The sequence below is a fragment of the Sander lucioperca genome, chromosome 24 (genome assembly GCF_008315115.2).
Source record: "Sander lucioperca isolate FBNREF2018 chromosome 24, SLUC_FBN_1.2, whole genome shotgun sequence".
In the NCBI taxonomy this organism is placed as follows: Eukaryota; Metazoa; Chordata; class Actinopteri; order Perciformes; family Percidae; genus Sander; species Sander lucioperca.
In genome coordinates this window covers 4,112,537-4,130,199 of record NC_050196.1, presented here as the reverse complement: position 1 = coordinate 4,130,199, position 17,663 = coordinate 4,112,537, and the positions used below count along the sequence as shown (strand labels likewise).

Here is a 17,663-nt window from a genome sequence, read left to right as displayed (position 1 = left end):
TTGTCCTTTAAGCTAGATTCAGGGTCTTCGTGGTGTCCCTGGCATGAGGGTCATCATGGCACACCTCTGAATGTGTAACTAGATGTGTGCTGAGCAGTGGTGTATAAGTATTCAGATCCTTTACTTAAGTAAAAGTACTAATACCACACTGTAAAATACTATGTTACAAGTAAAAGTCCTGCATTGAAAATGTTACTTAAGTACAGGTAAGTAGCTTTAGGACAATGTAGGTAAAAGACAAAGGTAAAAAGTACTTGCAATACAGAAAGATCCTCCCACTTTAGAAACTGGGAACTATCCAAACAGTTCTGTCAACCAACTAAGTGTTTAATGGTCTAATTATTTCAACTGTACTTGAAGGCCGTTATATTGTTGGCTAGTTTAATTCATAATGAAACATTGCATTTTAATAACATGTCTTTTCTGTGCAAATCTTTATTTGTAAAGTAACTAGTAACTAAATCTGTCAGATTAATGAAGTGGAGTAAAAAGTACAATATTTCTCTCTGAAATGTAGCGGAGTAGAAGTAGAAAGTGGCATGAAAAGACTCAAGTAAAGTACCTTAAATTTATACTTACTGTACTTGAGTACTGTATACATTATATATTATCTACTACTGTAATATTGTTTGGGCTGCTACATATCCTTCATTTCTTACCTACTAGTAAATTCAGAAGAGGTTTTTGAGAATGATGTCACATTCTAACATCCAGACTCCCTGCTCATTGTTCTTGGGGACTTTAACAGTGCAAACCTCAGCAAAATATCGATTATAGTAAATGGAAGAATTTATCAATCAGTCAGTACTGTACAATATAGTATACAGCTTATACAGGGTGAAAGAGAAATTAAGACTTAACATTACAGAAGTCATCATGGTGGTGCTTTGGCTCAGTTGGTTAAAGTGCCTGTTTGGTAAACAGGAGATGATCCTGGGTTCAAATCCCAGCGGCACCTTGTTGTTGCAGAGATTACCTCTGTATTCATCCCATCTGCATGTGTACCCAATCCCCATGCTACCCTGGTAGCAAATGAAAAAGGTTTAAAAACAAGGCAGACTAGTTACCCTGGCAATGCAAACATAGGCTATAATATACACCTAGTTTATCAGGCAGTCTGTCCCTTGAGTGCTGCCTTGGGAGTTAAATGTCAAGTTTATTTCACCTCTGACCTCGGTCAGCATTACATGCACTTTAAACCACACCCAGCAGTGATGTCACAGGGTCCTGGTGTACACCAGGGCCACGTTCAGCCCCGACAAAACGAGCAAACTGTTTGCTGAAGACCTTGCTGTGTGTGCAAGCGCACTACCTGGTTATTTTACCACACGTTTAAATACACTTTAGTGCTCATTGGGTAACACCTCTGACACAAACACCAAACAAGAGAAAACACATCTCAAAGCCTGTTGCACACCATTCTGAGGAAACATGCCGTTCAACCAGGAAACTGTAGCAAAACAATGCAGACCATTTTGAGATTGAACGTGCCCCTACGGTGGCCCTGAAGGTCAAAACACGAAAGCATTTCAGAAAACACAAAAGCATTTCACAAAATCTGAATCGCCTTCAATTGATTTACTAACTTTCATTATGTCGCGTTATTTTCTGTGCCGATTTTGGACCATTTTTGATTTTGGACCGTTGAGTGACCAGTTTTTGATTTTCATAAAGGGCAACAGCTTTGGTTAGTTGGCGGACAATTAACGGTTTCGAACAACTTGAATAAAAATTGTAGGTAACTTGGAGAGCATCTCTGTCTCAACCTTGTAGCCTCACAACTGGAGTCCCTCGTGGTGCTTGGTCCTGGTGTTTACTCACTCGCTTACTCAAGTGCGGATCGGGCCGCATTCTTCTGTCCGAGCCCGGCCCACGTCCGACAGAGCAGTAACCAAACCTGACCCGAGCCCGACAGGCATTAAGATATTTATGTCCGAGCCCGACCCGAGCCCAACACAGTTAAAATCTCATCTTTTTCTCATACTAATGACACACGTACGTTTGTTTGTGTGGAAAGCCTGGGGTTTATTTCGGACACCGAACACACTGTGTACAAAACTTAAACTTATTCCACCAACTCTGCTCCGGTCACATCTACACATCTGCTTCCTCTTTCTCTATCTCTCTTCTGCCCACTTTACACACACACACCCACACGCACTGAGCTCTCTTAAAGGAGCCGAAGCACCATTTTAGAACAGATGCCTTATTGCGCTGATGTGACCGAGCCTGACCCAAACCCGAACATCATTTCTAAATATCTGTCCAAACCCGGCCCGGCTCATCGGGTCCCGTCGGGCTCGGGTCAGGTATCCATCCTCTAACTCAAATAGCTTTTACTACAGCTTTGCAGATGACACTCAACTTATTCTGTCTATTCTGCATTCTGAAACCCAGGTGACAGCATGAATCTTTACCACTTTGTAAATTTCCTTTATGATAACAGCTTTAATATTTCAGTAAGCATTGATGGAGGTGCTGTGGCTTAGTTGGTTAAAGTGCCTGTCTAGTAAACAGGATGATCCTGGGTTCAAATCCCAGCAGCACCTTGTTGTTGCAGAGACAGCAAATGAAAAAAGAAAGAAAATTAACTAGGACTGTTTACCCTGGCATCTCAATTTTACACAGAAACACAACATTGACAAGGATTTGACATGGAAGAGAAACGCAAGCATATGCTACAATTCACACCTGGTTTATTTATTAACGATTTCTGTTAATATGGCTTAATGATGCTGTTTTGATAAAAAAATTGTACATTAATTATTTGACAATTACCTCTCATCCACTCTGTGAGGAACAACCTGGAAGACCTCAAATCAGGCAGTCGGTCCCTTAAGTGCCTTGGCTGTTAAAGTTTAAGTTTATTTCACCTCTGACCTCAGTCAGCATCGCATGCACCTTAAACCACACCCAGCAGTGATGTCACAGGGTCCTGGTGTACACCTAGGCCATGTTCAGCCCCGACAAAATTAGCAGACCGTTTATGTAAACCACAGGAGGTTCTGTGGCTTAGTGGTTAAAGTGCCTTTCTTATAAACAGGTGATCCTGGGTTCAAATCCCAGCAGTTATTGATTATCTTAGCACAGTGTTTGGCTCTTTATTTTCAACAAGGGCAACAAACTTAATACCTGATGAAAAGTCAACAATTACCTCCTAAGTCCTTTACTAACCACTTTTCCTTAACCCTGATGGTAAACGTCATGACGTCAAGGAAAGATGTGAAGGAGCATTTAAACAGAATTAGGAAAATACAACAGCGGTGCGAGGAGAATCTGACTGTCCTTACACTCGGCTGTGTGATCATGCGACGGCGGATGTTATTGATGTGGGTCTGCCGGTGAAACAAGCACATCTGGACATGGCCGTAAATCTGATCTAACAATAGGGGCAATAAACATAAAATTTCTGAAGAGCAATTTTTGAAAGGGACACAAATAATACAGCCACAATTATACTCGTAGAGGACATGTGTTCACAGAGGAAAGCCTTAATACCATCATTAGTGTAGCATGGAGACTGTACCATTATCCTTCTTTTCAGTGTTTCTCTTGATTCAATAAAAAAGCTGACTAAATTGTCCGAAATATTCTTCTTTAAAACCATGTATTTATTTTTAAGTTGTTTATAACCAAGCCACAAATATACCTTAAAACATAATGACCTATTATGAAAAAGTGTCCCCATATAAAAGAAATACAATGCTTTTGTACACTTGTTAAGTTAGCTGATCATAATGTAAATTAGTGAGCCACTGGTAAAGCTCATCTGCACATCACCAGGCAGATGTCTAAATATGAGTTAGGTTCATAGGTTCACCACGTGGTCATATTATAATTATAAAATGATCTTGCGTCCTCCACATAAATATTAGGTTTCTTCTGGGACAGAGGATATATATTTGAATGATCAGCCACTTAATTTCATATTGAGCAAAACACAACTGTAGATCTTCAATATTAACTCTAATATCAGTTCACACACATATAACGTTAGGTTTATCGCCGTGGTAACGTTAGTGGGTGCATTTCTATCCAACAAGCTATAAGCTAGGTAACGTTAAATTATATTACATTAACATAGCGACCTTTTTTGTCATGACTAATTCATTAATTACTCAGCATCATTTCTATTTGAGAAAAGAACAACTTCATCCGATGTTTAATGTGAATAAAACAGCCTTGAACCGCCTACTTACTACATACCTGTCACTACCGATGTGACTGTGAGTGAGTCTAGCACAGATCCGATTCCTAACGTACAGCAGGCAGTGGACCAAACCACTGTGAGGCAAGGGAGGGGGGACTCAAAATGTTTCTAAACTTAAAAAGCATTTTTTGGGGTTTGTATTGTTTTACTGCTTACAGATATTTTAAGTATACCTCATTATGTTATTTACAATACACAGCATTGTTTTAATGATATTTCTAGGGGGGGACAACCCTTAGATGGGGGGGGGTCCTGACCCCCCCTGACCCCCCTGGGATTTACGCCCTTGCATCTGGATCCTTCGCCTCGTGGGTTTCATGCTGGCTCTATAAACGTGGACAATCTGATGGAAAATATGACTTTAGCCCCATTTTATTTCCTATTTTATTCTGCATTAATTATGTCGTTTCATGTAAAGCACTCACTGCATGTCATTTTGTTATTCTAAAGCACTGAGCTGTAGGTTGTTTCTTGTACGAAAGGTGTTCTGCAAATACATTTATTGTCATTATTGGTTTTTATATTTACCCACATGAATTAGGATGATTGTATAATAATTGTTAAATGTATGCACGATAAGCAGAATGTGTCAGGCCTACGGATCTACTGTACATATTCTGTTATAAGGGTTGGATGGTTGCGGGTGGGTGACAGAAATACATTATTAATGAGGTCAATATTCTCTAAACTGTAAACACAGCGGAGCTGTCCGCTGCTGCTGTGCTCATTTACACACGAGGACAACAGTCAATAGCGTAACTTCATTGATTATTTCAGAAGCTAAAAGTTGAGTTATGTTTTCTCTGTCAAGTTTATAACAACAGTTTTTAGTTTTGCTGTTTAAATATCCCACGATAGGCCTCTGAGCTGAAGTGGCATTACTGCTTCATGGTGATTGATTCGGATGCTGTCAGAGCCAATCCTCCCACACACTCACATAATAATTCATATACTTTCACAGTCACACATAGCCAAAATAATGTAGTCAAATCGGTAGTGACTTTCAACGAAAACATATATATCTGTCCTGGTAATTAAAGGCAGAAAATAAAAAAATAATAATACTAATACCAAACTGTAAAAATACTCTGTTACAAGTTAAAGTTCTGCATCAAAAATGTTACTGAAGAAAAAGTATGTAAGTATAATCGTAAAAAGTAAAAATACTCAATGCAAAAAAAATCCTCCCATTTTAGACATAGACAGTATATAAACTGGACCAACAGATCCCGTTGCTCTGGACGGAGACCAGTGAAGTATATTAGAAGCACTTTTCCGGTGATGGCTGAGCGTTACTGAGCAGCCTCCAACTGAGAGAGACGATGTAGATGTGACGTGAGCAACCTGTCTGAAAGTTGTAAGTCTTCTGGTAGCTGTGCCAAGAGAAATCTCAATCATTCCCAATCTTGCAGAGACGGAGAGCGTAGGTATATGTAAGGAGATAACATAGGCACAGGCTAATTATTGCTAACTAAAATGCTAGTTAACATCAGTAATTAAACTTAAACAGCTAATGTAAGTCCAAACTGCCTGCGAGCTTCTCCTATACGGTAATTCCTCTACTGTGCGACAGTAAGTCGCGTGGTTATGACACAATCGTTATCGTTAGCCTATTTTAACAAAAACGTCTGCTACGGAGCCATAACGTGAGATACAAGGTAATGGAGTCTTTTATACACTGTCGTGTTTTTTTAGAAATAAACAATGGACAAATAGAGTCTTTAAACACTTCAGATGTAAAGTTATTCACTGTCAAAGTGATGCCAAAATGAATGGCAGTCAATGGAGTGCTAATGGGAGGTGATGGCTTGGTAGCATCAAAATGGCACCATAGGAGCTACGCGTTCTGAGGAGAAGCTTACCCCCTTGATTTTAGAAACTGGAAACGATGAAAACAGTTCTGTCAATCAACTACGTGTTTAATCGTTTAATTATATCATCTGTATTGTAGGACTAAACATTGTTGGGTAGTTTAATTCATAATAAAACATATTTTATAAACTACTTGTGTTTTGCGTGCAGAAATCTTAACTTGTAAAGTAACTAAAGCTGTCAGATGAATGTAGTGGAGTAAAAAGTACAATATTTCTCTGAAATGTAAGTAGAAAGTGGCATGAAAAGAAAAGACTCAAGTAAAGTACAAGTACCTCAACATTTGTACTTAAGTACAGTCTTTTTATTATTTCTGGTAGACGTGTTAACAACAGCAGAGTCTGTCAGAGGAGACAGAGTTATATCTGCAACTAACCATTATATTATTGTTGATGAATCTATTCAAGGAATAAATACTTAAGTCTATAAAACACCAGTAAATAGAGAATATGAACAGCACATTTTGTCAGAGTTCAAGGTGACGTCTTTAAATGTTTTGTCATGCTTCATCAGTGTGCACGCACTGTGCACTCAAAGTCTCCCTAACCCCCCCAGTCAGTTTCCGTAGACAGTGCATTCAACTGTAATGGTATTTATCCTATATATTGTTGTTATATATTGAAGTATAATGCAAATATTCTCCATACTTATTTTCATACTATATTAATTATAATTTCTCTGTGTTTTCATACTTGTTTGTTTTAGAATAGGAGCAATTGTAATTTAACCCAGCTTCCCCCCCAAGCAAGGATCAATTACGTATTTCTGATTGTGATGAATCTTTGAAAGACAACTTTTTTGTAATCTACTTTATTACAGAAATGTCTACAACAGGGTGCATTCATAAAGTATGTCTACAGTGGTCAGTCCATGGTGCATGTCCATGGTTCATGATTACAAAGTTATAGTCTACAATAGTGATTTGTTCAAAACAATGCTGTTCCAGTTGGTACTCAAGAATATTAATAGATATTTATTATACTCTCTGCAACAAACACATTTTCCCAAAATGTCGCACTATTGGTTTAAGTCTGGATTAGCTTCAGCTCTTTTAGTTTGTTCCAGCAGGGCCCTCATGTCCAACAGTGCATCCTGCACTGGGTTGGTCATATGTGTTCTATTTTCTTTGCCGGTATCGGATGATTTAAAATTGGCCACCGTGAAATCAATGTGATCATTCATGATACCGTAGACGATTTCGTTCAATCCTGGTTCTTGAGCGCCAAAACATATCTGAATTCCAGCCTTGCGGTGTACCTGGTGAACAGGGCCAGAAGTGAAAAGGCAGTGGTTAGTAATTCTTCAAGCACTGAACTCTGATAGGTGTTTCTGGGAAATGTAGTGAATGTTCCTTTGGCTAGGCGAGCATTTTTAGCAACATTTTTGTGACTCCATTAAAACGGTGAATGATCCGGTCTGTCAGGGTTAGTGGATACTTCTTTAGGACACATCGGCATGCAGGGCTCTTTGGTTTACTTATAAAAAGCTGCGCTGGCATTGAATTACAGATTATCTGAGCAGCCCAAAAGCCAGAGAGAGAGTTACTCCGTACATGTGAAATGTGTAATGTGTGTAACACATTTCAATTGTATGGGCTTACTCTTTAAGACAGTCCGTAAGGAGACATGACAGTCCCACAATCCAAGTTCACAATGAAGTTATTTACAAGTGTTCACTATTTACCAACCAGGTCAAGACCCTGCAAGACACAAAAGCCAAGTCTGAGTCTGAGCTGCTCAAGTTTAATCGTTAGTGGTGTAACGGACCATAGCTGATCTGTGGTCCCTACGGATCAACGCTCACAGTTTGGAATGCATGTGAACTGCCGATCAATTGCAAAGTTTAACCATAATAAGAGTGAAATACATTTTTACTGTCACTGTTACTTAAGAGATAAATCTCTATGGAGGGTTGCCGTGGAATAAGGTGACCAGATTTCTGAGACAAAATCCGGGGACATTTTCAGCTCAGAAGCGTAAATACCTCCTAAACAGGTAATGTTTTTATCTTTGTAAACTTAAAACGGGGACACTGCCCCAGGGGCATCAGTAGGCCTAGAGCTGCACTGGGGAACAAGCCACCCTAGGCGGGGTCCATGGGCATGCTCCCCTGTAAGAACATTTTAACATTTAAATGCATCAATCTGGTGCACTTTGAAAAGAAATTCAGACAACCAGCAGGGGGGAGGGGTTCTATGTGTGGAGTAGTTTTGGAGACATGCCTCTTTGTAATTATGACATATATTAAAAAATATGTTATGGCGAAAAATATTCCCCAAAATTATGCATATGCCTATTTTTGAAAAGTTAGTGCTGTAGTACAACCAGCATAATACTAATTATGTGTGAGGTAAGTTTAGAGACACAACTCTATTTAATTATTAAAATATTAAATGTTTTGGTAAAACATATTCCCCAAAATTATGATTATGCTTACTTTTGAAAGGTAAGTGCTGTAGTACAACCAGCAGGGGGGCTTCTATGTGTGGAGTAGTTTTGGAGACATGACTCTCTGTAATTATGACATAAATTAAATGTTTTTGGCAAAGAATATTCCCCAAAATTATGCATATGGCTATTTTTGAAAGGTAAGTGCTGTAGTACAACCAGCAGAAGACTAAATATGTGTGAGGTAGGTTTAGAGACACAACTATTTTAATTATTAAAATATTAAATGTTTTTGGCAAACATATTGCCCAAAATTATAATTATGCTTCTTTTTTTTTTTAAACAAGTGCTGTAGTACAACTAGCAGGAGACAAGTTATAATTGAGGTAAGTTTGGAGACACTACCTTATTTAATCATTAAATTAATAAATATTTTTGTTGCACCTCTTTTCGGTGTTGTAGTTTGTAGTTTGTCTGTTTGACTACAGTGACTTTGCCGGTCTCCGGTGCCCCTGAGACTGTCCCTGAGACCATCCCTGAGACCGCCCCAGTGACTTTGCCGGTCCCCGGCGCCCCTGAGACCGCCCTTGAGACCACCCCAGTGAGACTCCAGCCCAGCTGACCTGTTGCCTGGCCCCAGCCCAGCTGACCCGTCGCCTGGCCCCAGCCCAGCTGCCCCTTCACCTGCCCGGCCTCCAGAGGGGCCCCGCCTTCGCCGGCCTGCTCGGCCTCCAGAGGGGCTTCGCCTTGGCCGACCTGCTCGGCCTCCAGAGGTGCTCCGCCTTGGCCGACCTGCTTGACCTCCAGAGGGGTGCTGCCCTCACCGTCCTGTTCAGCCGCCAGAAGGGTTTTGCTTTCGCCGACAGCCGCCCAAGAGTCCTTGACGTCCTGCCTGGCCGCCTGAGGAGCTCTACCTTCGCCGTCCTGCTCGGCCACCAAAAGGATCTTGCCTTCGCCGCCGGCTGCCAGAGGGGTTTCGCCTTTGCCGCCTGAGAGTCCTCAACGTCCTGTTCGGCTGCCAGAGGGGTTTCGCCTTCGCCGCCGGCCGCCTGAGAGCCCTCGACGTCCTGTTCAGCCTCCAGAGGGCCGCTACCCTCACCGTCCTGTTCAGCCGCCAGAAGGGTTTCACCTTTTGCCTTTGCCGACGGCCGCCCAAGAGTCCTCCCCAGTTCCCCAGTGACCACTGCCATCACTTCCTCTTTCCCCGAGTCCACAGCCCTCAGTTTTCGCCCCGTTGACTCTCTGCCTCCCCTGGACCTTCTCCGCCCTCCTTGGGTCGTTTTGCTTTTTGTGGACTTGTTTTGGTTTTTTTGTTCATCCCTCTCCGCCCTCCCTGGGTTGTTTTTTGTTCTGTTTTGGATGTCTGGGATCCGTCCCTTGAAGAGGGGGTACTGTTATGGTTAAGGTATTTTGCTTTGTTTTCTGTTCTAATTTGGATCTGGTATTTTGGTTCTATGTCTTGTCTCCTTGTGATTGTGTAATTTATGGTCTTGTTTTGTATTTATGTTCTGTTTCCGGTTTTATTGTGATGTCTGGTTTTCTGTGCTGTCTTGTCTAGTTTTACTTCCTGTGTTTTCCTCCTCTTGTGATTGCCTGATGTTTCTCACCTGTTTCCCAGCCCTTGTGTCACCTGCCTCTTGTTACCTCATTACCCTGTGTATTTAGTCTTTGTCTTCCCCTTGTCCTGTGTCAGATAATTTTGTTCTTGTTCGCGTGTTGAGTTTACCTTGCTGTCACTTATTTCCATATTGATATCCTGTTCTGTGTTTTTTCGTCATTCTGGAAATCAGTTTTTTCTCTCTGCTTTTGGGTCCACCATTCCCTGAGTACTACGACAATTGTGATCTTTTCATTTTATGTCACAGTTTCAACACTGATCCTTACCTGACTTGGATAGAATCCCTTGTCCAAGGTTTTATAGAAGGAGGTGTCAATGAAGATCTCAGGCATGGAGATTTTTTCCTCAACAGCCTGCATCTTAAGAGCCCAGAGGTGCATGTATATGTCATGGCCATCCATTGCCTGTTAGAATGGAGACAATACAATTTGTTTACAAAGCCGATCACCATGTTGTATTAAAGGAACTCTGTGGAGTTCACTTGTACACCAAGATACTGTTCTGTTTTTGTCTTTTGCACTAAAATTCATCTTGTAGTCTTGAAGTATAATACGTGTTAGACGTATTTCCTTTCTCAAAACAAAACCTGGCCTGAACTTAACCTGATTCATCCTCACAGTTTGGAACCTGCACTGTTTACAATTAGGGTCTCTTCTTCCCCACCATTGCTGGTGAATTTCAGGTATGTTTTAATACCACTGATGGAGTAATACTGGACTCAAGTCGTGATTCTCTGGACTCGTGACTCTACCTGGACTCGTGCACTGATGACTTGGATTTATGAAATCGGACTCGAGCATTCATGATATAGGATTCGGAAGTTGGATGAAGTTTCTGTCTACTGCATAAATTACCTTATGACCGGTATCTACCGGACCGATTAGCAATGCGGATTTCGGTGACACTTAAACCATTGCTGCATGTGACACTAGTTAACATGAAATACGTTTTTATTATTATAGGCTTATATTTTAAATAAATCATTTAAATTTGAGCATATGGTCTTAGCAATAAACAAGCCGTTCTTTAATGTCACAGACTGTAGTTTTGTGCTCTACTTTTTTTCTTAAATCTTCGTTTTAGCACCAGTATCGAAAAAAAACAAACGCTCATAGGTCATAAAAATGTCATGAGCTATAGATATATATTTAGTCTGTAACTGTTTCATGCAGGGGCAGGGTGTGTTCTCCACCTGCAACTGTGGGTCATAATGCGCGTCCCCTAGTACTACATGTTCACATTGGAAAGATGCAGAGCGATGCAGACTCCGACTTTTCTTTAGTGACTTGGACTAGTGCTCGAACACTGGGGACTTCGATACTTGACTCTGACTCGACAGTTGGTGACTCGACTACAACACTGATTAATACAGTAACTGCTTACACATGCATGTGTATCCCTGTGCACAAGAACAAACAACATGGGGACCCACATGCACAACATTGCTCCATAGCACTAATAGTGATTGAAACCTGGTACCTTTAGCTTTCTGCCAATTCTTTTGTCAATACACCGTGACACAGAAAGGTTATGAATGAACCGCTAAATCAAGCTCCTTAGTAGGAAATTGACCAGGACACTGAAACTAGAGCTGTCCCCTGAAAGTCGAGCAGTCGTTTTTTTTGGTTGTTGTTCTTTTGTCAGTGTGCAATGTACATCTGAGGTCATTTAAGTAGAATGAACTGCTGAGTGAGCTTCTTGCTTTTCACACAGCTCTCCGGGTTGAAATCATTACACTATGTCAAGTCGTGGCCCATCCCATCTGCTCGGTGAAGATGTCTGCGATGGGTACAGGCTTGTACACAATTTTTTCTGCTTTGAATCGGATACTGTTATTATTGTTGTTGTTGTTTATGTTTGACATCACTTCTATGTTGTCATATTATGTATATGTTCTGTATGTTAATGTATGTGTTTAACATTATTTCGGTGGAGGCTTCAAATAAGCCTCTCCCTGTACTGCACATTTTTTTGAAATGTTGTGTGTTCAAGCTTGTGGTAGGATAGTGTAAAAGGAAAACTGTTTATAACAAACCAACAACAGTTATTGCTGTGAATAATACTCACCAAGTTAGTGTACCATTTGTGTGCCTTTATAGCTTTCTCCAATAAATCAACCTTCTCTGAGTTCTGCACAGAACAGGAAGAAGACAAGAATGTTACTTAACTTATGACGTGTAATTGGTTAGTGTTTATTAGTGTAATTGCAGTTCATGAATATTATAATCTAAAGCAACCCAAGTCTCTCTGATAATCACATATTTCATTACATAGAGTTACATTATATAAGAGTTGCAGTGGAAGACCTGTTTTTTGGGGTCATCAAAGGCCTTCACAAAGGCAGCTGAGGCAGGTGAGTTTGAACTGATAAAACCCAAACGGCCCAGTCTGAAGGTACGCATGGAGACAGATTCCAGCGCTGCAGGGATCTGCTGGTGTATTCTGACAAAAGAAAGGGGAGAGATGTTTTCAACAAACTGTTGCAGAGCCCTAAAACTTCTTGACCAGTCCAAATATTACTGAGGTTCAGCAAACACAGTGACTGTACTGTTTCACTAAGTATCCAGTTTGACTTTACTGAGAACATTTGTTTCCAGCACTACAGTTTCTGGCTGATGAGAAAATGTACTGCCTGTGGCCACATCACCCGGTTTCTTTAAGACTAAAGCATTGAGCACAATCTAAAAACAATATTTACTATTACTGCCACAAGTAGCAATCAAGGATTGATTTTTTTCCTGATATCTAACAATGTATCTTAATGTGAGCTCCAGCAGAGCGTCTCATACAGAGGGTGAATACAGGTGCAGCAGCCATGGGCAGTATGAGAAAGAAAGTGTTTTTTGAACATTAAAGCATGTAAACATGTCCTAGTATAAACACAATATACAAGTACGAACCTGAAAATGCTATATAATAGTTCCCCTTTAATTCACTTGCTTTTAATATGCTTGTTTTTTATGTGTTGGTTTTATTGATTTATCTGTTTTTAATGTGCTAAATGTGCTGATTTTATTGTGAAGTGTCTTTGAGTACCATGTAAAGCGCTATATAAATAAATTGTATAATTATTATTATTATATATCGCCACAGCTGTTTAAGCAATTCGATAGAATTATCAAAGACTTTCTGTGGGACAATAAGAGATCAAGGATCAATATTAAGACAATGTGATCATTGATGGATATAGGAGGTATGGATCTCCCTAATGTAAGGTTATATAACCTAGTGTTTGAAATGTATACATCCTAAAGATGCTAAACACTGGAGGAGAACAAGCCCTGAGCTGATCTGGATCAAAATTGACCAGGAACTAGTAAACCCTTTCAAATATCCTTGGGATATTCTTTCACAAGGTTCAAGTAGTAATAGACACTATCACTCTTCAAATTTAGTTCTAAGGAAGTTTGGAGAGAAGTACACAGGATGTGGGGTTTGTCGCACATAAGACAATCCTATGCCTCTCAATGGCACAACCCAGCCATACAGAAGTCAGTTTATTGAAATGAATGGCTTATAAAAGGAATATACACAATAAGTGTATATTATTATACACGATAAAGTGACTTGTACTTGGATGGAATGTCTATATCCTTCTCTGACCTTGTTCAGATATATCATTTTGAAAGTAAAAGTCATTTTTGGAAGTACTTGCAAATAAGAGACACTGAGGGCCAATTCATTCTGAGCGGGAAACCAGTGATGGAGCTTTTGGAGTTGCATTGTATAGCACACAGGGCAGGTATGTTCTATAAAACCTTTAATAGGTTGCAAGAAAATATCTGTAAACAGTTGTGGGTCGTCTGGCAGAGGGACCTAGGATGTGGTTTCACGGATGAGGAATGGTTAAAAATACTATCACTGGGAAATATTTAAGGGGAGGCTAGGGGGAAATTTAGTTAGTTTACGTTAATTCATAGGTTCTATTTTACTCCTAACTCCACAGGATGGGATTACTGACCAGTAATTTATTTTGGAAATGTCAAACTAAACCAGGTACTTTTGTACATGCAATTTGGGAGTGTAAACTTGTTTAGCCATTTTAGGAAAAAAGTACTAGAATACATAAGCAAGTGGTTAGGTTCGAGGGTACCTCTATCACCAAGATTATGTCTATTGGGGGACCAAACAGAAATGCCCAATATTTCAAAGTATGACTTCACAGTGATAAAGGTTGGGGTGGTCAAGGCTTCCCAAATCATACTTAGATTATAGAAAAGTCCAACACCCCCCGATATTAAAAAGTTTATGGAATTGATGTTAGAAATAGTATCGTGTGAACACATCAGCTAGGATTAATAATGATGATGAATTGGGACAGTTTTTGCCTATAGCACCTTTGGGACAAGGTAATACTTGGTTGTACTGTTAATATAGATGTAACTGGTAGATGTTTATTTTGGAATTTCTAAATATGTATATGTATCAAAGGCCTTTGTACATCTTGTAACCAAATGTAAGGATACTGTCTGTATATGTATAGGTACGTGAATAAAAACTTCAATGACAAAAAAAAAAAAAATATTATGAAGCCTGTACAAAAAGACAGTCCATCTCCACATGACTTTTAAGCACCTCACCTGTAGTAGGCCAGTTGTATCGCCATCTGTACGAAAGCATCAGGGCTTAACTTGTAGGCCTTTAAGAAATTTTTCCCAAAGTTGTCAAATGTCGTAATCCTTACATCCAGGTCTTGGGACCATCTGTGGTGGTGGGAATGGGAGACATTTCTGGACAGTGATACTTTTCTTGGGTAGTTTGACAGATTTTTGCAGAAGTATTTGACAGTCATGAAACATTTAATTTGCATTAAAGGAACCACACTAAGCTGGTTTAAGCCCTATTAATCAGATAATTTTTTGGTTTGTTCATGTTCAACATGAAACTTCCATGCACGCTAAAGTTAGCGATGGTGTTTCACAAGGCTCCAGGATCTGGGTGTCTCAGGCTCTGCGCTCTCTTTGCTCACATCTTACCTGACAGACCGAACCTACCGGGTAACTTGGAGAGGATCTACATCAGAACCTTTCCCACTCAAAACTGGGGTTCCTCAGGGATCAGTCCTGGATCCCCTCCTCTTCTCTCTGTACACCAACTCTCTTGGGTCTGTCATCCAGTTGCATGACTTTTCTTACCACAGCTACGCAGATGACACCCAACTAATTCTCTCCTTTCCAGAGTCTGAAACTCAAGTAGCAGCACGTATCTCGGCCTGTCTGACTGACATTTCTTCTTGGATGTCCACGCACCATCTGAAACTCAACCTCGACAAGACTGAGCTCCTTTTCCTTCCAGGGAAGGGCTCTCCTACCCAAGACTTGACTATAACAATTGACAACTCTGTGGTAGCCCCCACCCAGACTGCTAGAAACCTGGGTGTGACACTTGACGACCAACTCTCCTTCACTGCCAACATTGCTGCAACTACCCGATCGTGTAGATACATGCTGCATAACATCAGAAGGATATGTCCCCTTCTAATGCAGAAGGTGGCTCAGGTTCTGGTTCAGGCTCTAGTCATCTCTAGACCACTGCAACTCCCTCCTGATTGGCCTGCCTGCATGTGCCATCCGGCCCCTGCAGCTCATTCAGAACACAGCAGCTTGACTTGTCTTCAACCTCCCCAAGTTCTCTCACACTACACCACTCCTCTGCTCTCTTCACTGGTTAACAATTGCTGCCCGCATCCACTTCAAGACACTAGTACTTGCATACAGGGCCACGAATGGATCAGCCCCAGCATACATCCAGGACATGGTCAAACCATATACCCCAACCCGCCCACTCCGCTCTGCATCAGCCAACCTGCTTGCTGCCCCCTCACAGAGAGGGAGAACTAATCACTCGACGAAATCCCAATTGTTTGCTGTCCTGGCTCCTAAATGGTGGAATGACCTCCCTATTGACATCTGGATGGCCGAAAGCCTACGCATCTTCCGCCGAATGCTAAAAACACATCTCTTCCGACTACACCTCGGATGAACATAAATAAATAAATAATATATATATATATATATAGAGTGAGGAAAATAAGTATTTGAACACCCTGCTATTTTGCAAGTTCTCCCACTTAGAAATCATGGAGGGGTCTGAAATTGTCATCATAGGTGCATGTCCACTGTGAAAGACAATCTTAAAAAAAATCCAGAAATCACAATATATGATTTTTTAACTATTTATTTGTATGATACAGCTGCAAATAAGTATTTGAACACCTGTCTATCAGCTAGAATTCTGACCCTCAAAGACCTGTTAGTCTGCCTTTAAAATGTCCACCTCCACTCCATTTATTATCCTAAATTAGATGCACCTGTTTGAGGTCGTTAGCTGCATAAAGACACCTGTCCACCCCATACAATCAGTAAGAATCCAACTACTAACATGGCCAAGACCAAAGAGCTGTCCAAAGACACTAGAGACAAAATTGTACACCTCCACAAGGCTGGAAAGGGCTACGGGGAAATTGCCAAGCAGCTTGGTGAAAAAAGGTCCACTGTTGGAGCAATCATTAGAAAATGGAAGAAGCTAAACATGACTGTCAATCTCCCTCGGACTGGGGCTCAATGCAAGATCTCACCTCGTGGGGTCTCAATGATCCTAAGAAAGGTGAGAAATCAGCCCAGAACTACAAGGGAGGAGCTGGTCAATTACCTGAAAAGAGCTGGGACCACCGTTTCCAAGGTTACTGTTGGTAATACACTAAGACGTCATGGTTTGAAATCATGCATGGCACGGAAGGTTCCCCTGCTTAAACCAGCACATGTCAAGGCCCGTCTTAAGTTTGCCAATGACCATTTGGATGATCCAGAGGAGTCATGGGAGAAAGTCATGTGGTCAGATGAGACCAAAATAGAACTTTTTGGTCATAATTCCACTAACCGTGTTTGGAGGAAGAAGAATGATGAGTACCATCCCAAGAACACCATCCCTACTGTGAAGCATGGGGGTGGTAGCATCATGCTTTGGGGGTGTTTTTCTGCACATGGGACAGGGCGACTGCACTGTATTAAGGAGAGGATGACCGGGGCCATGTATTGCGAGATTTTGGGGAACAACCTCCTTCCCTCAGTTAGAGCATTGAAGATGGGTTGAGGCTGGGTCTTCCAACATGACAATGACCCGAAGCACACAGCCAGGATAACCAAGGAGTGGCTCTGTAAGAAGCATATCAAGGTTCTGGCATGGCCTAGCCAGTCTCCAGACCTAAACCCAATAGAGAATCTTTGGAGGGAGCTCAAACTCCGTGTTTCTCAGCGACAGCCCAGAAACCTGACTGAACTAGAGAAGATCTGTGTGGAAGAGTGGGCCAAAATCCCTCCTGCAGTGTGTGCAAACCTGGTGAAAACTTACAGGAAACGTTTGACCTCTGTAATTGCAAACAAAGGCTACTGTACCAAATATTAACATTGATTTTCTCAGGTGTTCAAATACTTATTTGCAGCTGTATCATACAAATAAATAGTTAAAAATCATCAAATCATACATTGTGATTTCTGGATTTTTTTTTTTACATTATGTCTCTCACAGTGGACATGCACCTACGATGACAATTTCAGACCCCTCCATGATTTCTAAG

The 17,663-nt window shown here is 40.9% G+C and overlaps 1 protein-coding gene and 2 non-coding genes across 3 annotated transcripts in view; 2 read left to right on the top strand and 1 right to left on the bottom strand.

Annotated features, from left to right (window-relative positions):
- The first annotated feature begins 881 nt into the window (after window positions 1-881).
- Window positions 882-958, top strand: trnat-ggu. The gene has a single exon. It is a non-coding gene; the product is annotated as a tRNA-Thr (tRNA).
- A 1,516-nt stretch (window positions 959-2,474) lies between these two features.
- Window positions 2,475-2,549, top strand: trnat-agu. The gene has a single exon. It is a non-coding gene; the product is annotated as a tRNA-Thr (tRNA).
- A 4,374-nt stretch (window positions 2,550-6,923) lies between these two features.
- Window positions 6,924-17,663, bottom strand: part of LOC116057797 (carnitine O-acetyltransferase-like) — a 38,548-nt gene continuing 27,808 nt past the window's right edge. Inside the window, exons 10-16 of the mRNA XM_035998813.1 lie at window positions 14,668-14,790; window positions 12,394-12,529; window positions 12,155-12,217; window positions 10,354-10,491; window positions 9,420-9,845; window positions 9,154-9,297; window positions 6,924-7,339 (exon numbers count right to left, since the gene is read on the bottom strand). Of these exons, the coding sequence (XP_035854706.1) occupies window positions 7,100-7,339; window positions 9,154-9,297; window positions 9,420-9,845; window positions 10,354-10,491; window positions 12,155-12,217; window positions 12,394-12,529; window positions 14,668-14,790 (1,270 nt within the window). The 3' untranslated portion in view covers window positions 6,924-7,099. The remainder of the gene's footprint in view (window positions 7,340-9,153; window positions 9,298-9,419; window positions 9,846-10,353; window positions 10,492-12,154; window positions 12,218-12,393; window positions 12,530-14,667; window positions 14,791-17,663) is intronic.